At 41.7% G+C, this 25,524-nt stretch overlaps 1 protein-coding gene across 2 annotated transcripts in view; it reads right to left on the bottom strand.

Moving 5' to 3' along the window:
* The window catches only part of PPP2R5C (protein phosphatase 2 regulatory subunit B'gamma), a 1,473,822-nt gene that overhangs the window by 1,122,210 nt on the left and 326,088 nt on the right, over positions 1–25,524 (bottom strand). The window contains exon 1 of one of the 2 annotated variants that reach the window (XM_078660191.1): positions 7,346–7,571. The exons of the other annotated variant lie outside the window; for it this stretch is intronic. Coding sequence (XP_078516317.1) covers positions 7,346–7,439 — 94 coding nt within the window. The 5' untranslated portion in view covers positions 7,440–7,571. Of the gene's footprint in view, positions 1–7,345; positions 7,572–25,524 lie in introns of those variants that run through there. 2 annotated transcript variants of the gene reach the window in all.

Here is a 25,524-nt window from a genome sequence, read left to right as displayed (position 1 = left end):
CTAACCAGAGCTCTTTCCTCTCGTAGTAGGCTCCAAAAGAACCATAATAGGTGTAATCCAATGTTTGCCCAATGAGTTATAAAAAAGGATCCTTAATGATTCGGAAAACTAAAGAACTAAAAACAGCCACAAAGGCCCAGTAAAAGTGAAGACCTCAAATAGACTTCTGTGGAAGTCATGTTGTTAAATCCCCTCCCGAATATGTTCAGTCAAACTAGATATGGGGAAGTTTGAAGATTATTCATCCTCCATAGAAATCAAATGAGAATTCCGTAGAGACCACCAAGTCTGCAAAGACTACCACAGAGTCCATTCTTTGGAGCATGTCTCCCACATGGAGAAGTGTGGCTCAATGGTTAGAGCGGCAGACCCTGATGCAGAGGTCTAGCCTGGGACCGGGGTTCAATTCCCGGCCTCGGCGGGTCTTGGGCTCAAAAATTCCACGGACCTGATAATTCTCGCCTCGGTGCCTATTCCAATCATGGAGTCCCACTCTGCAACTCTGGGCAATAGCTTGCTTAATCTCCACAACGGCCCCCACAACGCTAAGGATGCCTGGCCTCCACCTTGGGGGTGCCCAGGAGTGGACACCTCATAGGGAAAGCCAGGATGGGTTCCACAGCGGTATTCGTACAAGTGCCTTGAGACCCTTGCGGGTGAGTAGTGCGCTATACAAGTATCAATTTACAATTTACAACAGGTTGTCAGGAATACTTGACAGGGCACTGCTTCAATGCTAAAACACAAACACATACAGTCTAAACTAAAGGGCTTCCAAATTTGACTGACATGATTGGACCCAGTGACCGGTACTGATACATAACATTTATAAGAGTGAGCAAATCAGCTGCTAGACATTTTCTAACCCCTTTAAAATGAGCACCCGTTCTCCTAACGTACGTGTTGGTAGAGGTTTTATTAGAAACATTCTACAGACTGAATAAGAAAATGTTAGGACCATTTTAATCGGAACTAAAGCAGGTAAACAACAAATATAGTGAATGACATTATTTTGCTGCGCTCACCAGAGTTCCTTCTTTGATGTGTTCAGACTACAGGCATCAACTGTGCCATTCCACAAGGAGATCTGCTGTTGTTGGTGCCCAAACTTTAACAAATCTATTCATTAAGGCAATTTTTATTTTTTATTTTAACATTTTTACTGAAAACGTTGTTCAAAAAGAAACCTCATGTACCAAGAACAGATAGCAAGATTAAGTCTGAGGAATTAGTCACAGATTCCAAATAATAGATTACAGCACGTAATAGGGAGTTATTACTTATTTTGCAACTGAAAGAACACTTGAGGAATGGTTTAAGTCCACATTAATCACATTCAGATGAGACATTTTCACTAACGTGTGCTTGTGATACAATCACCACATCACAAATGTCCTTTGTAGTCACACATTCGTCAAAAGATCCACCAGGCATGGGGACCTAGCTGTTCCTGCTCCTCGCTGCTGGTACCGGCCTCACAGAAGTCCTGTTATGTCTACTTGGTGCAAGTGCTGAAAACTTTCCTCAAGTTTAGGAAGCTGGTTTCCTTGTGATTTTCTTGCCTTCTTTTGCGTTAATGAGCCCCCTAGCTTTTTGTGATGTGCTAGATACTTTAGTGGGAGGTACGGGAGCCTTTCCTCCACCTCTCTTTTTTGTAATAATAACTTGTTACACAATCAACATGTGTAAACGTAACTTTTTAGTATCATAGAAGCATGAGCATGAAAGGAGAAAAGAATATTTTATTTAACTCAGATGAAGTCTGCAAAAACTTAAAACAACCTCACAAACACAACACTGATTCATAACTATCTATCTAGATATTAGTGCTAGCCTTGAAAACACTACCCATGGGTCGCGCAATGGACAACCAACTTACAAACTACACAACTAAATTGAAAAGTTGTGTGCCACACCCAGTCGTACATGTAAGAAACAAAGAATCAACTTCGTTTTAACTTTTACATTAAGCAACACAAACCAGTATTAAACTAAACATTTAACAACTGGACAAAATATTCACAACCAAATACTACCAAATACACAACTATGGGTTAAACAGTATGAAACGATTCTCACATCAAGAAAGCACTTTAATGAAACAGTGATGGTAGACGGTTCTATACAAATACTAATAACTCAAGTACTGAAGCGAAGGCAGGCTCTTGGGTTTCCACTGATCATTCAAATGAATTTGTCAAACAGGAAATCTCCATTACGGTAAATTGAATGTAGCTGATGGACAACACTGTGTAATATCTAAAAGTAAAATACACACAATATTAAGGAGGGAAAGGTTACATCCCTACGCCAGCCTCCCCGTCCAATCACTGAAACGAACACAAAGGAGAAGGTAAAGAAAGAAATATGTAAAGACAGTGGCATGAGCTCCCTGAGAAAACTTCCCTCACTCACAAAATTGTGACATGCTTCCTTATAGGGCATGCTACAAACACCCCTGCGCAGACCAACACCTGGGGTGGAGCAAAAGGGAGGGGAAGACAGTACAAAGAATGATATTTCTTGGGATCACTGAAGAAAAGGTGCTGCCAGTGAGAGTTAAAACTAGCTCCGACGTGTACCCACTCTGAATTTTATTCCGGGGCCATCCGGCTAGTTTTAAAAACGTGAAGGATGGAAGTGAAAGGAGAAAATTAAGATTCCTTCACCCCTCCTTACTGCCAAGGTGTCGACATGTTTCTGCCGTTAAAGGTGTGCCCATAAAAACAGGTCTCTTCGGCATTCATCAGGACCCTTCGAGACCCAAAAAGGGAGGTCCCCTCTGATCCTACCTCCGTTATCTATAGAATATGTTCCTAGCAATGCAGAGATACCTATATCAACACACAATTTGTGGTTGAGTTTCATAGATTTAGTCTCTAGAAATCGCAAGGTGTTAGGAGTGACCCCCTGTGGTCAAAATTATGTCAAGGTGGGTGCACCGCTCTGACAGTTTCCAAATCCTCACCGCGAGGGGACCTACCTTTCAGGGTCCCGAAGGGTCCTAATCAATGCTGAAGTGACCCATTTTTATGGGCACACCTTTAAGGGCAGAAACAGGTCGACACCTTGGCAGTAAGGAGGGGTGAAGGAATCTTAATTTTCTGCTTTTACTTCCATCCTTCACTTTTTTAAACCTAGCCAAAGGTACTTGATTGTTTCCAACGAAGGAAATCGTCACAGCCATAATCCCACACCCATAAAGCAGAGCTGACACTGTTGTATTCTCACACACCAGAACACATTTGTCTCGGACACAACACCTATATTATTTGGAATAAAAGTGGATAACTCCACATAAATTTCGTGGAACCCTCTTAGAAAATCTTGCTTCTTCATTTAACCATTTTCCATTCGTCTGGAAAACACTTCCACAACAGAAGTAGTTCTCAAATAACCCAACTTTCGCTTTTCAAATTATACACAGACCCTTGCCCTGTGGATTCGCTGGAGAAAAAAAAACTTAGTTGTGGTCTTTGGGGTTAAGTTTTAGCTGCAGTGTTCCCAAAAATATTTAAATGGTTTTGTATCCCTCTAGATGTTTGAAAAGTAAGTGTGGTGTCACCCACATAAATGAGGGAAACAAAATTGTGTGCAAGATCTAAAAAGGTGGTGTCAAATCACGTCTCTCTGATCTTACTATATTGTTCAACCTGTGTTTTATAGCTAAACAACGATCCATGATAGAAAACCCACTTGTAAAACCTTCCTGATTTGTGGGAATTAAATTATTGTAAATAGCCCACTCTTCGACACTAGTCGATAACTAACCACTTACTGAACAACTTACTTAGTGTCTAGAAACATGATCATCTGTCTGATTTAGCTTGAAACTGTTCATATTTTTTTTTAACTAAGGGGCAATAATATTATCTTTGAGAGGGCATAGCAACTGTCATTGCTCAGGTTAGGTTAATAGCTTGTCCAACCACTGGGGCAAAACCTAAACATATATGAACTGGGTTGGGGCAGATGTCTTACTGCTTTTATAGAGTTCAAGCAACTTAAACACTCCTCTCTAATTGTGTGTGGGTGGGTGCCCGTCCTCGAGCATTGCTATCAAAAAAATATATTTATAAATTGATCCTTTCAAGCTTGGAGCATCACTACCAGACACAATGTACCTACTTTATGAGATAACACACAGGCCATGATTGCCCAAAAGTCTCCACATGCCTTCTGTTAACAATTCAATTTCTAACCGATTATTCCTCTTCTGCAAGATAAACTCAAGCTTCTTGGCATTAAAAAGGTGCTGTGCAGTTAAGCTAGACTTTAAAAAGGAGCTATAACAGTCTAAACAACCTACTGTTACTAATTAAAACACAAAGTTGGTCTTGGCACCACCCAGAAGAGAATTACTCTCATCATATACAATTACAGGCTTTGGTGTTTCATTCCGCGTCCCCTGGACACCTTGGATTGCCATGTGTAAGTGACTAACATATCTCAAAATTATGATGAATCAACAAGCATTTAATTTTGTCTTGTAGAAACACTGAATAAAGAAATTAATCGTTTACCGTTTTGTTTTTAGCACTGCAATGAGATTTTTTTGTTTTAGTCCAAACTCCATAAAAGCAAGACAATGTTTTTCAAACGTGTGGTTTCCTATAATGTCACAATCACAGCTGCCAACTTAAATAATTTTTTGTGGCAACATTACCTATCTAACCAATTGGCATTTTGGTGGCCACTTTCCCCAGGCCTTCCTCTCAATTTTAAAGGCTTTTGAGCTATTCTTCAAAAACGTCTAGGCTTTCCCGAAGCTGGACCTCGGGTCAGTATTTTTAGCAAACCCATGCGTAATCCCTACGAATGACAAACATAACTCAAGATACTCCATTAGACCACTCATATCAGGTCGTAATATCAAATCAGTGTCATGTGCCTCTGGATCACTGGATTATTTACGCAGTCTTCTAAAACACGCCTTACCACCAAGTATCAGTGTGTGGTGCATTTATATATAGGTTAAATGGCATTATAGTAAAATAAATAAAAAATGCCTCAAATGCATGCACCACCAGTAAATCTACACGCAGTCAGCAAGAATAAAACTAAGTATGCTGGGGTGGGCCTCCCACAAAGATGGCGTTGAAGCTCATTCAGTCATTGCCATTTCAGCCCACGCTGTTCAATGTGCTGTCAATTTCTGATAGCAGTCTTACTGAAGTGGGCTGAGCAACTGCCTTCACAGGTCACCGAGCAGCCACGAGACGGTAATGACATTCGAGCACAGACCATCGACCGACGTTTGAACAGACACTACGAATGGAAATTGTTTCTAAAATTATATGCCATTCGTTTGTGCTGGCTACCAATTTTAACCGTACAAGAAAGTTTTCCCGAAGAATGAGTTAATAGTATACTCTAATTATTTTAACTGCATGTAACATGCTTCCAATTAGATACATCACATTAAATCACTGCAAACATACCTACTTCTAACAAAAGAACACTATCTTCCAGCCTATTAGACCCTTACATGAGCTGTTATTTGTTGTATACATAACGACGCGGCCGTGTGCTAAATGAATAGGCAGGAAAAATGTTAACCTTCTGCATATCACTAGCAAACTACATTAACTCTCAATAGGTTAACACATTCTGCCCTTTATGACATGTTGCCCACATCCTTCCTAAATTTACAGCTACATGTCCATACGACGCTACACCGATGAGGCGGATCCCGATCCCATTTCAGAGACACAAGCCGAAAATAAATAAATAAATATATATATATATATATATATATATATATATATATATATATATAAAAATAAAAAACACAACAACACGATTATTGTATTTTTAAGTTGCAACTTTTGCAGCGTTATGCTGCCCTGTTGCCTCTGGGTTGATTGTTATCCAAAAAGAAATCAGCTGACACCATGGGGAAAAAAGCTGCCCACATGGAGTATGCAGTCTTAAATCAAGAGACAAAAAAACAGATTACAGACACCGGTATTATAGAAGAGAGAAGTCGAGTTAAAGGACAAACCATTTTAGCTTGAATGTTGCCTTGGGCGTGCTCTGTTTTTGAGAGGGAAGGTGGGTGGGGCTGAAATGGGTGGAACCAAACATTTTACAGTGTGCTGTTCCACTTTACGTATAAATAGATTACTTCCATGTAAATACCACATGGACTGCAAGCAACCACAAACTACGTGTTGAGCACAACCAACTGAGGTAATTGGACAGGATTGCTACTACAAATAGTGTCATCGTTGGCATTTAGTTGTTCCTTAACAACCCAGTTCAACTTTGCTCAAAATATGCTGTTTTTATATTTTATAAATTAGAGTACGAGAAACGATCGTATTTATATTTAGTTTTTTAAATCAAACAAATCCCTGGCGGATCGAGTTTGGTAACTTTATTTCATATGTGCAATTGTTGTGAAAGGTATTTACGGTTTTCCCATTTGAGGATTGACTCCTATTTAACAAAATAAAGACGGAATGTCTTTAGGGGTCTATTTCGAGTAAATTATCAAATAATCAGTAAGTTTTACCGTGAATGCATGTTTTTTTCAGAGATATTTACGGTAATCCTGGTTGCCAGCAACGTTAAATAGCAATATTTACATGCATTCTTTTAATTTTTACTAAGTGTGCCTATTTCGGGGACATCCGGGTTCGGAAATTCATCGGGGAAAACCCTTCCCACTCTAGGTCAAGTAGTCGAAGATTCACTCACGCTGTCAAAATTCTTTACGAATTTGAAATATTTCCATGCAACGAAAATACAAAATCCACCGTACACGAGTGTTTTATAAAACCTCTCTACCGATTCCAATAAACAAATAGGTCCCAACAGTGAACCAATCAATAATGCTTCACAGGGGGCTGTTTGACAATCACGTTCAAGCTTTAGGACAGAGACAGCAGCATAATAGAACATTTCTTTGCACACTCACGACCTATCTGCCTGACAGTTCTTTTCACGGTCGCACTACAAGATTCTTTCTTTAGAAAAGCCGATTATGTTAAAAAAATAATACCAGAGAACAAACATATTTTGCTTTTACGCTACACATAAACTTGGCTTTGCCCAGCCCCCAACCCATACCTTACTAGGGAAGTGACTTCACATCCTTTGACATCAAGCACAGCTCCAAGACGGGGGAGGGGTTAGGGGAAACAGAAATCGACAGAAAATCTGAGCAATTCTCTAGAAATGATAAACGCCGAAAAACACAAAGGTGCAACACAATCCTAGGGGCAAAAAACTGTGTACGGCTGACTCTGTCATAGAGACTTCCTGCATGTTATGTACAGCTCTCACAATGGCCATGTAGTCACCACACATTCCCTGAACACTGCCGCGCGCAGCAGCTCACCTCTGATGTGTGACAGGGCCACGGGCTGGAAGGGCCCATTGGACCCGGCGGCATCGACCACCATTCTGCTGCCGGCCTTGTTACATGTCAACATTGAGAACCCAGCGGGAGAAGCGGTGCGATAATCCTCAGGGCGAGGAACCGGCCTCCATTTTAGTTTTAAAAAAAAGGACTGAAACCGAAGCTCTCTGCAGCTGGAGGGAACTGGCTAGTTAGTGATGTCAGCAAGCAACGGAAGGCGGGATTGGCTGACGGCAGCGACTCAAAATGACACTAAAAACTGCAAATAGAAAAATATTCCTGATTGGCTGGGTAGGGCGCCCGTGTTTGTGCTAGCAAAGGGGCTATGTTTCAATCACCATTCACTTCAACTTTTAATCCTAGGCTTTTACGCTTTTCAGGAAGTGGGGCGTTAATTTTAAAACGGCCGTGTAAACAAGGAATACCTCGGCATATTAACTTGGACTGCCTATAATGCTCGTATATCCAGTGACAATTTGGGAAAGTCGTTCTTTCTGTTTTGATAAAATAGTATACACACATGACATGCCCGTTCTTTAAACGGGTGGTACGCTGCTCAGTGGGTTAACACGCTTGCTGGTAGTGAGAAACTTATTCGAAAGCAACTCAACCTTTCGTCCTTTATGTATTCTTGATTTATGTTTTTTTCTTTAAACCGAGGCTGGCTTAATAGTTTAACCTGTCTGTGGGCCACACCTAAAAAAATCGAAGCTGCTTTCACTGGCGCAAAGCTGTGGTTGTTGGATGCATGAGTTCATATCAGTACAGCGATTTCCCAAAAGTGAATGTGACTATTTACATACAATCGGAATAAATATGTAAATTATCAGGTATAAAGACTACTACAGGCATAATTATTTTTCGACAAAACTTTTTAAGGTTGCAATATACACAAAATATATACTGTGCCACTGAGATCCACCACTTAAAAAAAAACATATATATTGTACTATTTCAATTCAATTCAAACACTGTATTCGGAAGATTTTCCATCCATGAAAGTAACATGCATAAAATAGTGTACATTTCATATTATTAAAAGATAATTAAAAACGAACAAGATGGTCATTACAAATATCAATAAATAATTAAAACTTAAAGGGCCAGGTGCCCTCATAGCAATTTTGGAACGATCCTTCATATTTACATAATTCATTTGTCAACAATTTAGTAACAAAGAAGGATTTTAACACCACATTAATATCGTGGAACGGAGTTAAGAGTGGCAGCAACATACTATAAAGTTAATATGCCACGTGCCCTTACAGCATGTTTTAGAAATGAACCTAGATGTAAACATGTTTCTCTATCAGCCAATTGAATGATGGCTGTAAACGGCTCTACACTGCCTAATGTCTTTATGTTTTCTTTTAAAAAGCGGCATTAAAATTAGTCTAGTATAAAATTTACAGGACAATAAAAAGTGATGCATAGTTTGGCCTGTCCTATTATCACATGGACAGGGAATAGCAGCAAGATTGGTGCGATACCCAAGTAGGAAAAACAATACATATTTTACGGTATTGGCGCGATACCTAAATAAGAAGGAACATTCCCATCTCCGATACACAGAAGGTGCCGTCAAGACACACTGGTAGAGATAGGCTGTATTCTTAGGTTTCCCTTCTAAGTTTTTAAGGTGACTTTTCTGCGCTAATTTATAAAAAGCTTTAAATACTTCCCTTTTATTAAAACCTGGGCACAAGTGTGTCTTTCTGAAAGCCCTTGGTATGCCAATTTTTCCCAGTTCAGATTCAACGTATGCCAGCCACGGAAATTGGAGGCCATCATCACAAGACAGACAATCAGTTATTATTTCTCTAGTAAGTACAGCCTTCTCGTTACTCCAAATGGAGATCCAGAATAATAAAGTCCTCACTCTGATAAAATCAATTACATAAGGAAGATTTAATTCTTAATGGCTAATAATGTGGGGGGAGGATATTGGTACTCCCAAAAGTTTCCTACATGACCTATTTTTAAAGTTTTGTACTATTTCCCAATTTGCAATCCCCCAAATTTCCGAACCGTTGGTGGCAGTAGGAATACATTGAGATTTATAGATTTGTAGCATAGCTTTCACTTGGCCCTCACTTGGGGGAGAGAAAATAACAAACTGATTGCCTTAGAAAATTGTATTCTACGGTATGCAATATTTGGTGACCAAACTCCAGAAGCAGAGGACATAATTCTCAAATATGGGAACGACTTAACACTAGTTAGGGAGTTACCACCCACTTGCATTTTAGACAATTGAATACATTGCGTCCCACAGGCCATAATATGCGATTTTGTGAAGTTGGTTAGAAGATCTAGATTGGTAATAAAATTAATGAACGTGGATGGCCTCCGAATTCCGTGGCTGGCATACATTGAATTGTACTATTTATATGGCCATAAGAACCAAAGACAAAATACAGTAAACAATCCTACGATCCAAAAAACCCATGTGCACACCAGTGAATTCAAAAAGATTAGAGAAGATGTATACATACAGTGACACATCACATAAAAATCCGGTGGACGGTATAAAAAGGAGTACCGACATGCAGCTCATGCATGGATCCAATCTTCAATGTTATTAATTCTGACCACCCTCACATCCAACACCTACTCTTAACCTTTCATCCTAACCTATAAATGTCAATTTTCAATGTATATTGCACAATGCCAAGGCCCCACCCCAAAAAAATTTGCAAAAGTGCTATTGACTCTCGAACAGGTACTTAATACTTAAAACCTGGAACTGAGATTTTGCCATTACACAATGGTAATTGTTGCGGGGAACTTGAGCACTTTCTTTTCAAGATGATTACTGCAATATAACTGAAGAGGAAGATAATGTATCCACTCCATCCTCAAAGGAATGCAACCTGAGTCACATTACACCAAAAGGGTGTGAGCTAGTTCTGATGACTTTATAAGACAGCCTTCTTGCGTGTAATGGAAGATCTGAATCATACATGCCCAGGAGTCCAACCTTCAAAAACGGTTATTCTAAATCTATAATATATTATGTATTTTGAGACATTTATCACTGGGACAGAATGCAGTACATGCACATTCAAAACATGGCTAGAAAGTGGCCACGAGGCACTAGTGCTTTCTATCATTCTTGAAACTCACCCCCACCACCACCACCCATATATATAGCACCATTGACTGTAATGTCCCCCAGGCTGAACACCTCCACTTGCCTAAAACCTTGAACGTTTTCAGCTCAATAATCCAGCAACTTAACAGAATGGAGCTGAAAATTAACTCCCCTGCTGCTGATTTCCTATACCTACAACAAGACCTTCTCAACAGGACCAAGTCACCGTGCTCCCTCTCCCCGGGTAGATTTGCTCCCACCCCACTCAATTCCTCTCCCTTGGCCCCGCAGAGCACCCCTCGACCCTCAGCGAGTCAGGCACTTCGACCCAACCGAGATCGTCAACCCTTTTTAATACCAAAACCTGATGAGATCAATGACCCTTACCTCGCTTCGAGCCAGAAGTCAGCTCCTTTCCCCATCCCTGTTATTATCAGCACTAACAGAATCCCTAAAACAGTCCACTCGCCTAGATCTCATGCTCAATACTCCTCTATCCACCTAACTACCCCCATCATCGAAGCTTCCCGTCCTCTCTCTTGCATGCTCCTCAACTGCAGATCAGCAGTACAACACGCCACAGACATTGCTGAAGCTCTACTCGCTGAAGAAATTGACATCACTTTCCTCACCGAATCCTGGCTCAATGTCTACTCCACCCCCATTCTTGACATTCTCACCCCTCCAGGGAACACCATCATCAGACAAGACAGACCGATCAAAACTGGGGGAGTACTAGCCATCATTCACAAAGCTGGAATTCGGATTACCAAACTTAAACCTGCAGAATACCTATTGTTTGAATACCTGGGTGGCAAACTCACTGCCAAGGGCACCTCACCCATCAAATTCCACACCATCTACCATCCCCCTGGAGAGTGTACCCTTTTCCCTGAAGAACTAACAGACCTAATATCACGGTTCTCTATGACAGACACTAAAGACGTGTTCCTGGGTGACCACAATATCCACTGGACGACCCAGAAGACTCCACTGTCCAGAACCTATCCAACCTACTTGAAATGTATAACCTCAAACAACACTGCAATAAACCAACTCACATCAAAGATGCAACACTGGATGCAATCATTACCAACAATGAACTGGTCTCTCTGAGAGAGATTTCTCCCATTGACTGGTCCGACCACCACCTCATTCTGTTCAAGACTGATGCACTTGTCAGCTACCAACCTATTTGTAATGACAAACCTAAACACTGGACCAGAAACATCAAAGAAGTCCCTTTATCCGAACTTGAATCCAGGATTCATGCCCATTTCCAACTCCAACCCTCATCATGGAGGGCCGATGACATCACTACACACTTTAACTCAAAAATGACCGAGGTTTTAGACCAAGTAGCTCCACTGAAACTCAAACAATTGAGGCGAACCAAATCAAAACCCTGGTTTAATGTGGAGCTGAATGAGGAAAGGCGTCATCTCAGACAAACCAAAAGGTCTTGGAGACTAAACCCCTCAACCTTACACCTAGCGCAACTTAGATCTGCTAGGCAGGCTTACAAAACACACATTTTCAGTGAAAAGGCGTCTTTCTTCCGCAGCCAACTAGATCTGGCGAAAAACAGACAGAGAACTCTTCAACATTGTCAAAAGCGAATCAAACTGCACTCCCTCTCAAGAAATCAAAGCCACCAATGAGCGATGTGAAGAAATTGCCACCTTCTTCACTAATAAAGTCTCAAAAATTGATCAATCCTTCATCCATACCGCTAACCCTCCTTCCCTCTTAACCTGCTCCCCTTTAACCACCCTTGACCATCCAGGAAGAGTTCTTAACAAGAACAATCAGGCCTGCCTCCAGCTAAAAAACAATGCGCATTGGTCCGACTTTGAACCAATGTCGGAAAACGAGGTCTTCAGTATAATTTCTAACCTAAAACCTTCCTCTCACACTATGGACCCCATCCCATCCACAATTATAAAATAACTCAACCACACCATTTCCCCTTTCTGGCCAAAAATCATCAACGCCTCTCTCACCTCAGGCTGTGTCCCAGACTTCTTCAACTTGGACAAATCACACCCATTCTCAAGAAACCAGGGGCAGATCCTAATGATCTCTTTCAACCTCAGACCTATCTCCAACCTCCCATTCCTTGTAAAAATATTAGAGAAATGTGTTCTCCACCAACTCAACAAACACATTGATGTGTTCAACCTCCTAGATTCCCTTCAATCAGGATTCAGGAAAGGCTGTAGCATGGAAACAGCTATGCTCAACGTCTCTGACGATATTCACAATGCTTTAGATGAAGGTGATGCCTGCCTACTCATCCTTATTGACCTATCTGCGGCATTCGACACAGTAAATCATCCAGCGCTTCTGGAGACCTTGTCAAACCGCTCCGGCATCAATGGCACAGTACTAAAATGGTTCACCTCCTTCCTTCAACACCGCTCGCAACAAATTAAAATCAACTCCTGTCTCTCGAAGCCAACTAAAGTCACACTTGGGGACCCGCAAGGCTCGATCCTCTCCCCATCCCTCTTCAATCTCTTCATGGAGCCCCTCACAATCATCTTGAAAAAAGCTGGAGTGAATTACCACCTTTACGCTGATGACACCCGAACCTATTTCAAAATCAAGTCTCCCAGCGACATCCAACACCTCAATGCCACTCTAACCGAGATCCAAACTTGGTTCAACGCCAATCACTTAAAGCTCAATCCTGATAAAACGGAACTAATCCTATTCTCTCCAAAAAGCAACCATCGTCCAATCCAAGAGTGGCTCAAGAATCTGGTCGCCCTAAACTGCTCCATCGTCCTATCCGACTCAGTTAAGTTTCTAGGCATCACACTTGACAAGAACTTATCTATGGAGGCCCACATCAAAAACTCTGCAAAAAGTGCTCTTTTCTCTCTAAAACACCTCAAGAATTTGAAACCTTTTCTTCCCCATGATGACCTCAAGACAATAGTCCAATCCCTAGTTCTCTCTAAAATTGACTATGGGAACACCATCCTAACAGAGACTCCAAAAGCTCACGTAGCCCCTCTAAGGGCAGTGTTGAACATGGCCGCTCGACTCGTATCTGGAGTAAAAAGATTTGAACACATCACTTCAGCTCTCAACTCCCTCAACTGGCTTCCCATGGAAGGGAGGTGTATTTACAAGCTGGCCTGTATCACACACAAAAGCCTTCACTCTCCGGCCCCAACTATCTGAACAACAAACTGGTCAGAGCAGGTCAATTCAGAACTCTGAGAAGCTCCAACTCACTCCTTCTTATTCTTCCGAAACGGAAAAAGAAAACACACATTACTGATCGTTTTCTGGCATCGCTCCCAGGATGTGGAACGCTCTCCCTAGAGTCCTTAGATGCAACCCCTCCTTCTCCTGTTTCAAAAGGGACCTCAAACTCCATCTCCTTAACAAATACTTTCCTGACCAACGTTAACTAACCTAGACTTCATTATTCCAAGTTTACTCCTCTCTCTTGACATTCAAGGATAGCTGGTGACCGGATTGTGTTAACCACCTTATTTTTCATGCTGTATTCTTTTTATCCCTGGTTTGCTTCCTTACTGCCTGCATCCGATGTAATGCAATTTCCGTCTGTTTTTTTACAGGATGTATGTAAAGCGCTCTGATACCTATGGGTCAAGCTAGCGCTATATAAAACTTAAAAAAATAAATAAATAAAAAATGTTTTAAAAAAAAAAAAAAGCTGCACCCAGGAGAACAAGATCGTATCAAACTGCTAGGCCGGCTCAAAGAAAAAAAAATGGCCCAACAGACCAAGTATTTCGGTTCTAGCTTTGGTTGACTAAACTTGTGGTACTGAAAAAACAACCGCTATATGTGCTATTTGTAGATCTAGTCAGTGCCTTCGGCATTGTTCCCTGTCATTTACTCTGGGCTGCTCTGTGTGACCTTGGCATTCCATCCGGAATATTATCTTTGGTAATTAGGTTGCATGAATGGAATTTTGCAACGATTCCCTGAGGTACTTGCTGGTGAAATTACTAGACAATTTCCAGTGCTAAGGAGGTGTCTAACAAAGTTGCTCTCTAGCTCTCACTCTATGCTCACTATACATCAGTGGAGTAGATGAGTGTGTTAAATCCGATATATGCAATGCTCCATCTTTTTTGGGAGAGGAAAGGGGGTGTTGTAAGGTGCAAATGTGACAACATTATTTTTGCAATGACACTCCCCTGGGGACAACGCCCCCTAGTCATCAGAGAATATTAAATTGTTTTAGAGGTATACACCTGTTACAACGCAATTTTTACTCCGCACTACCACTACAACGCGACCATTACAACGCATACCATTACAACGCATTGCGCTGGGGGGCGCTCTAGGATAGGGAATAATTTTAATTTTCTATCCAACACCTTCCCTAGTGTCCACGGGGACTGGAGTTGGAATAGAAAATTATACTTACCACTATCCAGCACCTCTAAGCGCTATGCGTTGTAACGGTATTCGTTGTAAATACCGCGTTGTAATGGTATGCGGAGTAAAAGTATGCGTTGTAACGTCATACATCCTGTTTTAGATAATTTTGTTCCTTCAAGGGCCTTTCATTTAATACCGCAAAAACGAAGTTAATGATGTTCTGCCCACCATATATGGCTGTGTAGTGCCGTTGGTATTGCATACTCTTATTGATCGCATATTGCCGGTGTCAATGTCGTTATGCTCTGTGCCTTTCTTTTCTATGACTTCGATACAATAAAAATATGTTTTAAAAAAAAATGATGTTCTGCCCAAACTAGGTCATTAAGAACAATTTCACCATAAATTCTTCTCCACTCTATTAGGTCTCTAATTTTCGATATTTGGACATATACTTCTCATATGATGTGAGGTGGAGGCAGCACCTAACGTACTTAAGAAATCTGATGGCCCAGTGTAGTATGGAATAATCAATCCGGATACATGAAGTTTTTAACAAATTTGATTTATTTTCCAATATTCAATAGGCCAACAAGACAGCGACAATTACAACAAAGTTATATCACCAAGAGCAAGGTCAAAATCCATCCCAACATTCTACTTCTCACCCTTTAAGTGCAGGCTTGACATTTCAAAGCTTTATGAGATATGACATCACATTACACTCCTATTCAATGACGTTGCAGCATTTTATTTACCAATGCAACACCCAGCAAACTCGGAGCAATCTCTAGTTTGTTCACAACATAGGGGGCTGTGTTATCCAACTGGCCTCAAAGCAGCACCCTGCACAGTACAGAACTATGGGGCTTCGACTGCATTTCCGATCTATCACACTGCAAATTGTGATTCCTTAAACGTCTCCTCAAGAATCTGCTCTATCACCCATTCTCTTCAATTTACTCCTGGACCCACTGGCAAACCACCTAAAATCAACCAACATCCATTACCAAATATGCACTGATGGCACTCAGATGTATCTAAAAATCACATCTCTAGAGGGCATTATATCCCTTAATTCCATCTTACAAAACACACACCTCTGGCTCAATGATAACCATCTCAAACTCAACGGTGCTAAAACCGAATTTCTCGTCATCTCTCTGCCGAATAACACCCCCAAGATTGATCTCTGGTTGAAACATCTTATAGCCCACAAATGTTCACCCCATATCGTAGACTCCGCTAGATCCTTGGGTATTATATTAGACAAACACCTGAACATCAGGATCACATTAGCACAGCCACCAAATGAGAAAACTACCAACTGAGCATTCTGCTGAAACTTAAACCCTACCTTCCATACAATGACCTAAACAAGTGGTTCAAGCTCTTGTTTTGCCCAGACTGGATTATGGTAATGCCACACTATGTGGCTTACCTCAATACAAACTGGCCCCTCTAAGAGCCTCCCTCAAAACGGCAGCAAGACTTGTCATCTGAGCTAAAAGAAACACACACATATCACTGGTTATAAAATCCTTAAACTGGCTACCGTACGAAGCAAGAATCCAACTGAAATTGCATGACGCATATAGAGTTACATTTCAATACCCCCAGTTACTTGGCTCAAAAGCTATAAAAATAAGGTGGCAGCAGATCCTCGCGAAGTGCGCACACCTTGCTCCTGAAACCCCAACAAACCCACAAAAAGAAAATGGGTACCAGGCATTCCCGGTGATTGCACCTAAGAAATGTAACTCTCTACCTCTGGACCTTCGCATAATCTCCTCTACCACCTCCTTCAAAAAAGAAGCAACATCTTTTCTAAGTTTTTACCCTAGGACAATATATCGGTGACAATGAAAATGTATACATATCAACCTCTTTTGATGATCGACCACCCTACTGTTGACCTTAACATACACCAAGCCTTTATCTTCCTATTCACTTCCTTGTATGTTTGGCACTCATGCATGTTTTTTGTTTACCAGTCCTACTGTTATGCTAAGTTTTGTCATGTAAAGCGCTTGATACACATTAGGGTCATGTTCGCGCTATACAGAACTTTATTAAAAAAAGAATAAACTACTGAAATTGCCTTTAAGTACATTAATAGTGCTCCTCGATGATGCCCTAATGACCATCGGGTCAACTGCTAGGCTGAGAAATCTACTATACTGGATGAAATAGTGGTGCACCCCTGAGCGTTCGATACTTAGGGAGGCATTACAGGACGTTCTAGCCTTGGTCGGCAGTGGAACTCTGAACTGGTTCAGGCACATCCAATTGGAACAGTCTCTCTGGGGCTGTTTGGAGTATGTGGTCCTCTCAATCTATCACTGCTGAGGCTTCAATCAGGATTAAACACAACTATAAGCTCCAATTCTTGGAGTCATTGGTGGTCAAGAATCCAAAAAGTGGTTCTTCAATCAGGACTTTCACTTCAAGGAAATCAGTCCCCACTTATGAACACTGCCTAGATTTAATCCCTTCAACATCTGCTAGATCCCTCTATCTCAAATTAAAGATACAGAATTCTTCCTCTGACCCATTTTAGCTACTAACGGGATCTAGCTATTTCACAATATTGCCCAGCTTGTGCCATAGCCAAGGAGGCCAAGATGCACTTTCTCTTGTCCGTACCTCAGCACGCTAAGGTCGCCTGGCTCAAACTCCTATTAAGAACAATGGGTGTGCGGAGAGCAGGATTTGCCCTGGCACTACTAAAATTCAGCACTTCAAAGTTGGTAGTGTGTTTGTTAACACAAGTCCTGCAGGATGCCTGGAGACATAGGTCTTATTTATTCTTTGAAGGCTGTGGGCAGTAACCATGAGTGATCCTGTTTAAAACATAACGAATGCCCATGTTCAAAATAATTTTTTTATTTATCATTTTATAGCGATTCGGCTAATTTTAGGTTGGTTTTTAAGCATTATATGATTAATGTTTAGCATGTGGCTTTGTATTTTATCTATAAGGTTTCATGTGTTTTGTCCTGAAATTTAAACCGTTATAGTTTAACTATCTACACTGCACATAGTTAGCACCAAAAGAATTGCACAGCTCCGAAGTGTAGGGAAGAGAGAGCTGCTTTGTAAGGTCTGGCGTTAGCCAAGACCCCTTTCGATTTTATAAAAATTACATGCATATTTTGCTTACTTATTGGAGCTTTCAGCCAGCCCTTTTCATGAAATGGCCTGTTGTTGGGTCACTCACATTTTTTTTTCTTCCCACTAAAGCATACACCATGGGGATGGGTCAGCCACATTAGCCATTGGCTAACTTTACTGTGAGTGATCACAAGGAGCACATCCATACACAAAGAAGTACCCTTAAGGGCTACGATCTACTATGGTAATGTGTGCATTTGTAGAGCCAAAAATATTTTAGCTTTTAGCCATTTTTTAAATTTATTTAAAGAATGGAGATGGCAAAACTGCGGATATCCACACTGGAGGTGACTTTAATGTTGCTCTTCATCCCGACCTGGACCGGTCCGACACTACATGGCAGACGCTTTGGCCTCCGTCATCCCTGACAGAATGTCACATACAGTTGATCAATGTTTGGAGGTCTCATCACAAGATAGAGACTTTTTTGCACATGGCTTCAATTGTTTTAAATTAAATCTCCAGCGAAATGGTCAGAAAATAAATTTGGTTCACCCTACTCGTGGAAGCCTGCACCATAAGTCTCTCGGGTTGGATGTTGTCTCAAAAACTTAAGGCAATCTGGTGCTTCTCTGTGACATCTTGTGATAGGGTGACTCACTGCCGGAGAAAGAATACTTTGGACAAAGCTTCCAGAATAAGGTTACTCAGTACTTCAATAAAAGGCAACAAGGGCATTTCGACAGCCAGCCCAGATTGCAAAAGGTCTGTATTGAAGCTATCTCTAGTCTCCTCAGTAGTGAGCAGTTAAGTTCAGGACTTCTGTAGCCCTGTAAAACCCTTCAGCAGAATAGGCACTTTCCTCTGTGGGGCTCCCATGGATAAGCCCAAGGCACACTCTTGATTGGTTTCCAAGCCACTGGCTTTTCGCAAGTCACCCGATCCAAAAATGTTCTCCATCTTTCAGAACTACTGCTGCCTAGGCAGAGGGAATGGAGGAAAACCTTTATCAGCCTGAGCATTAGCTTTGGTGATAATGTATCTCAACACTTGCTAAGCCCTTGCTGAGGATGGTGCCTGATCAAGGACTGATCTGGACCTGGCACCATTGGAGCAGAGTTGTTGCCAAAACACGATCAAGCAGTGCAGTCTGCGCCAAATGAATTAAGGTATGACTCAGCAAGGGGGAGCAGGCTGCCACTGTCTGGGGTGAGTCGGCCAAACCCTGAATGGAGACAAGTGCACCAGAGAGTCCGGAACCATTTAAAATGTTAGCAGCATGGTCTCTGTATGTAAATGTCTCAATTTGCTATATGCATCCTATCAGTTCAATCAAGTTGAACTGCTCTTGAAGCAAAAACTGGCGAAGTCAGCATGGATGTGATCCTCATTCTGGCAAGACCTAAGAAACAAAGTTGATAAATTCACATAGGCTGAAGGTTGAATATTAGATCTTGAATGGTCAGTTAAAGAACTGCAAACCATAGTATCGCGCCTATTGCCGGCTTCTAAACTGCTAGAGGAAAGAGCAGAAGGCAGAAGAAGGTGGAACAACTTCAGATTGGCTGGATTTCTGGAAGGCACACACCCAGATCACTTCCTAAAGACTCGGATAAATAGCTGGAATCCAGCGGAGAGACTGCCCACTTGCTTTGTCATAGAACAAGACCACAGGGTGTTGCAAGAGATGCCTCTATTGGGGATTAATATTCACCAGGATTGTTAATTGCAAGAATGGAGATGAAATCAGAAAACAGCCTTGAGTCAAAAAAGTAGAGGCCTCAACAATCAGGACCTTCCTCGGCAACACCAGGCAATTACATCATACATCTTTTGAAGGGGGTAAAACGGAAACTGAGGACTATGGGTCTGCGTTAAAAGCTCCTCTGCCCAGTTTACCTCAGAATCGGTTCCAGTTAAAAATGTACTTCTTTTAATAGAGGGCTTAGGATGAAAGATGTATTTTCTTATTATCTACTGTGCCTCTCAACTAACTGTTATATATGGGTGGCAATTTGGACAGGGTGAGAACCCAACATATAGATGAGAACTATGGGAAATGGGTGAAAATGCCACCATGCTACCTGTATGGGGGGTACACCCATAAGAATTTACCCCACATTTTTTTGTAAACAGATTTTATTGAAGGTTTTGTGGGTAATACAATCCAGCTCAGATGTGAAATCAAGCTTGTGTGATACTTCACACATGTCAAACATAGACGGGCGCATACAATGATAATAGAGGACAGTGACCTCTTGTGGAGAGTAGTCTCATATTTAAACCTGAGAAGGATTTCCTTATCTGTAAGCTGGAACTCAGGGCCCAAACACCCTGTTAGCAGAGAGGATGGAGTCACTCCAAAATGCTTTTAACATAGGACAATCGGCAAATATATGCTTTAAGTCTGTCGCATAAAGCTTACATTTTGGGCAGTACGTCTTATCCGAAACACAGGAAGTTGCCCACTTGGAGATAAGCTCTGGCGTATAATACAACATAAAGATTGTCCTATGCCACTGCAGTTTCAAATTAACAGAGGCTACTGATTGACCTAAAGTGTCCAAGGCCTCCTGTATATCTTTTGCTGTTAAATCAGATACAAGAAGCCGACTTAGTTTGGCAGATATCTGCATACAGTCATCATAAACTAATTAAATAAGTCTTTGATAACATGTACTAACTGAAGTTTTGACAGGCTTCCCATAAATGCCAGACTATTTCAGAAGTGGAAGGCATATCTTGCAATTTCAAACTATGTAGAAAGTAATCCCTTACTTGCAAGTATTTAAAAAACAAACTCTGAGGGAGCCCACACTCCTCTTGCAATGAGAGAAATGAGCTAAACCCCTGGCTGTCGTACAGCTGAGCCGGGTTATTGACCCCCATACTTTGCCAGGCTTTCCCGACGTTGTCCTGAAATATTTCCTGGAGTATTGCGTTGCCCCATAAAACAGTAAAATAATGTAGCAGAGGCCGAGAGTATTTCTTACAGATTTCCTGCCATATCCTAGTTATATCCCTGACTACCTTAAATCTGAACCTTTTGTAGTAATTTGGATCTATAGTCTTGTAGAGAATAAACCCAATTGATGGTCCACAGGCTAATTGGTAAGCCGATGTAGATGAGCCGTACGAAAGGGGGTGGTGATGGACGGAGCATCTGAACCAATAAAACACTCACACCCAGTCAACAGATCCGGGTTTAATCCATCACCGTTCTTTAGCCCACTCTGCTACCCCAGTTCAGACATGGCCATATGCAAATCAGTCTGACCCTGTGCCTCATGGGAACAGTCCAGCCCGAACTGCCAAGCCATGTCTTCCCTGGACTGGAAACAAGCTTCCTAGGACTGGTTTCTGGCATTTCAGCCGTCTTCAGTCAGGCTTGCTTGAATCCAGTGCCAAAGTGAGCAAGGGACTCACATCTGAGCATACCCTGCCAACTTATGGCGAACAAAGCGGTACAAAAGGGGGTGGTGATGGACGGAGCATCTGAACCAATCAAACACTCACACCCAGTCAACAGATCTGGGTTTAATTCATCGCCGTTCTTTAGCCCACTCTGCCACCCCAGTTCAGACATGGCCATATGCAAATCAGTCTGACGATGTAGATAAGCCGGCTTCTCTCTGAATCTGTCAGGCGAAGCAGCCCAATATTACAGCTTAAAATCTGGGCGCTTAAAGCTTCCTTTTTTGTAAGTCAATTTAATGAAACGTAGAGCCCTTCTGGCCCACGTATACCCCCAAATAAAGTTACTGATGACACTTTCTAGACGCTTAAAAAAAGATCCTGGTACCCATAAAGGGACGGACCGAAACAGGTATAAAACGTAGGCAATATATTTGTTTTAATAACATCACACCTACCAAGGATGCTGGTGGGCAGCCGATGCCAAGAACGTAGTTTAACTGTAACCGATTTAAGAAGTGACTCATAATTAAGTGTAATTATATCCTCCACATGACTACTAAGGCAAATGCCTAGATACGTGGCAGTATCTGAAACCCTTAAAGATGTTGACAGGGGATCTGGTTGATAACTCAGGATTGTCTGTGTCTTAGCCAAATTTTGATAGTACTAAAAGAAGGAACCAAAAAGCTCTGCCTCTTCTGAAATACGAGCTACAGCGTCTACTGGGTTAACAGAGAAGACGGCGATATCGTCCGCGTACGCATTAAGCTTAAGTTCTATACCATTTAAGCTTACTGGGAGAATCCCTGCATAGTAACAGTAAAACTGGGCACCACTGCCATGAGCCTCTCCAGACTGGGAAATATGTTGATGAAATGCCGTTTAACTTAACTTTGGCTACTGGGTTCTTATATAATTTCTGAACCAGGGAGATAAACGGGCGTCCAAGTCCGAACGCTGTCATAGTGGACCAAAGTGCTTTCCATGCTACTCTATCAAAAGCCTTCTCAGCATCCAGCATTATCATACCGATATGTTCTTTTAATTTGCCAGATACATCGAAGGCCAACAGTTCTCACACCACAGACTGCTCTTGTAAACACTTATGAGACTGGCCACTATAGAAAGGCTTTTAATAGCTTTTATCTAAATACCAAAAGGACATAGGTCAGAACTAGAGAGGAGCGAAGTCCCCATATATGAGTGAGTGGCCAGTGAGTATTGAGCACTGCAGTCTTCTAGAGGCACTGATAAATGAGCATGATGGCTGTTACAAGCAACCACAGGAGATCTGAGGCCAGTGGATGGCTTACAGCTAGGTCTCTTAGTTTGGATTTGTAAGTGTCAAGTTGATTAGCGAGCATGATACTCGATTATATCTATGTTAGCTCACAGACCTGTGCAGGTTTACTAAACCACAATATAAAATAAAATATGATAAAGGGTTCGGAAAGGAGAGTATGTGCGTTTTATATTAGTTGTGTTTATTTAAATGCCAGCAAAATGTTTTATAAAAAAAATTGAGACACAGGAAAAAAATTAAAAGAGTGACTTTCTTGAAATATTGTGATTTTCATTTTTTTAAGTTTTCTTAACATAGCACCGCAAGATATATGGCTTGGCAGTTCGGGCTGGACTGTTCCCATGAGGCACAGGGTCAGACTGATTTGCATATGGCCATATCTGAACTGGGGTGGCAGAGTGGGCTAAAGAACGGTGATGGATCAAACCCAGATCTTTTGACTGGGTGTGAGTGTTTGATTGGTTCAGATGCTCCGTCCATCACCACCCCCTTTTGTACCGCTTTGTTCGCCATAAGTTGGCAGGGTATGCTCAGATGTGAGTCCCTTGCTCACTTTGCCACTGGATTCAAGCAAGTCTGGCTGAAGACGGCTGAAATGCCAGAAACTGGTCCTGGGAAGCTTGTTTCCGGTCCAGTCAAGGCATGGCTTGGCAGTTCGGGCTGGACTGTTCCTATGAGGCACAGGGTCAGACTGATTTGCATATGGCCAAGTCTGAACTGGGGTGGCAGAGAGGGCTAAAGAACGGTGATGGATCAAACCCAGATCTTTTGACTGGGTGTGAGTGTTTGAATGGTGCAGATGCTCCGCCCATCACCACCCCCTTTTGTACCGCGTTCTTTAACTGCAGCAATGCTTCCAGACAGGCTCCCACAAATCCTCATAACTACAGCGTGGTGATACCAGAATGCACATCCTGTGTACTTCACGAGGCTGAGCAGCAGAAGGGGAGGGCTCTTATTTTCCATTCCAGCGCAATCTGGAAGCAAGAGTCTCACTTCATGGACAATTACTACTTCCCTTTGGTTGGAGTGGTGAGCCCTGGATGGAAGCGGTTGGTGGTTAAAACGAATCACAGCTGCAACCTTGCCACCAGCCACACTTAGCAGCTCAACAAAGACCCACTCAGCCTTTCACTTCACAAGCTGTGACAAAACGAGATTTTAAAAGTGTTTCTAACTCAAGTTCTACATGTCCGTGTATGCTCTATAGTAATGTCAGGAGTGTGCTTAATTACAATAATAGACACGTATGCAATACCCAACGCAAAATGTGTTTTGGCACTTTAAATACACAATCAGTGGTTATATTATGGAACCAAGCCGATGTTATCAAACGTACACTATGAGAAATATCCTGCAAGCATTCAAATGTATGCCTTGTAGGTTCATGCAGCAGTACTCAGGAGGAGTACATATCACTCACTGGTTCTAGCTTGTAACCAGTAGGCTGAACAAGGATCCTCGCAACAAAAAAACCTGCCCACTGAACCTTCTTACAAAAAAAAAAGAAATCTATGACCTAAACCTTACATGCAAATTTCCGCAGCAGGCACATTAACCGTATGAACTGTTTAATTATTCTAACCTGTAACTAGCGATAGCACTGAGAGCTCTCCTGTAAGTGCCCTAACCATCTCAATTACTGTATTGGTATTTGGTAGTAGACCGTTAAACAGTTCTCTGCAGCAGGCGCCTTAAACCCCTGAACTACCACAAAATGCAACCTGTTTGTGACTGATGAAGTACGTCTTTATAGCTTTACCATCACTTTTCCAGGTTGGCAGCAAAATTCTTTAGGGCTAGAGTTTCTAAAACAAATAATGCATGGGCTTAACGTCTTCGACTCTGCTCCAATGGCACTCTCCTCTGCTGCTCATGCCTCCACCCCCTTTCTACCGCCTACCCCCAATTTATAGGTTGCTGAAGTCATGTTTGTCCTTTTCCACATGTGATGCGTTCTATAGAACTGGCCAATGAGATTACTGTACCATTAAGATAACCGCAAATGGTCATGGGGTATTTTCCTTTGTGAAAAAATGCACTTCCACCAACGTAAATACGGACAGTATGTGGAATATTTCCAGTCCGATGATGTGTCAGGAGTATAAGGTGCTCGCCATTTTTCCACCTACATTCACACATTTAGTAAGCAACATGCATGATGAGCCAAGGCAGTAATGTTGGCCACTGTGCACTCCTAAAAACCAAGCACAGATCACAGAATCCTTTGAATGCAAGCATCATCATTGCACCGTATAGCACTGCAAACAGGCCTTCCAGATGACATTGCGTCTAACAACTCAAGGCACTTGACTGATAGCATCACCAGCAAGGAAATGCCTTCAGCATCACAGACAAATGAGACCAGGTTAAATCGCAAGAGGGAATTTATATCTACCCGGCTTAACTGATGTATACTAGATTCAGTAAAAGAAAAGTATTGACTATTCCAGTTACATGCTGCAAGTTTTTATTACAGTCTGATGATATCCATTGGATTTAGCTGCAATTTCTATGTAACTGGTAGAAATGTTCTTTCCCATATCCACCCATTGCGGACACATGTAGTTGCAGTGTCCAAAAACATATCATAAAACCGAATCTATTAGAACCAGTTGTAACAGGCTAAATTGACTTTCCACCAGGAGTGTGACCTCTAAGCATTCCTGGTATTTGAGCCAAAATAGCACGGCATTCTTGAACTTGCAGTTTTGCTTTTCTCAACATAAATACAGGTCTACAAGTCACAGCATGCAAAGTGCTGTTAGCTAACACATGGATTTGCTGAAGGTGTTACACATAACGTGTCATAATTTAACAACTATGCTTAAGGTTGGGGAGTGGCCAAGATGGAGTTGG

This window comes from Lissotriton helveticus, chromosome 9, assembly GCF_964261635.1.
Source record: "Lissotriton helveticus chromosome 9, aLisHel1.1, whole genome shotgun sequence".
Classification (NCBI taxonomy): Eukaryota; Metazoa; Chordata; class Amphibia; order Caudata; family Salamandridae; genus Lissotriton; species Lissotriton helveticus.
This window is presented reverse-complemented; position numbering and strand designations above follow the sequence as displayed.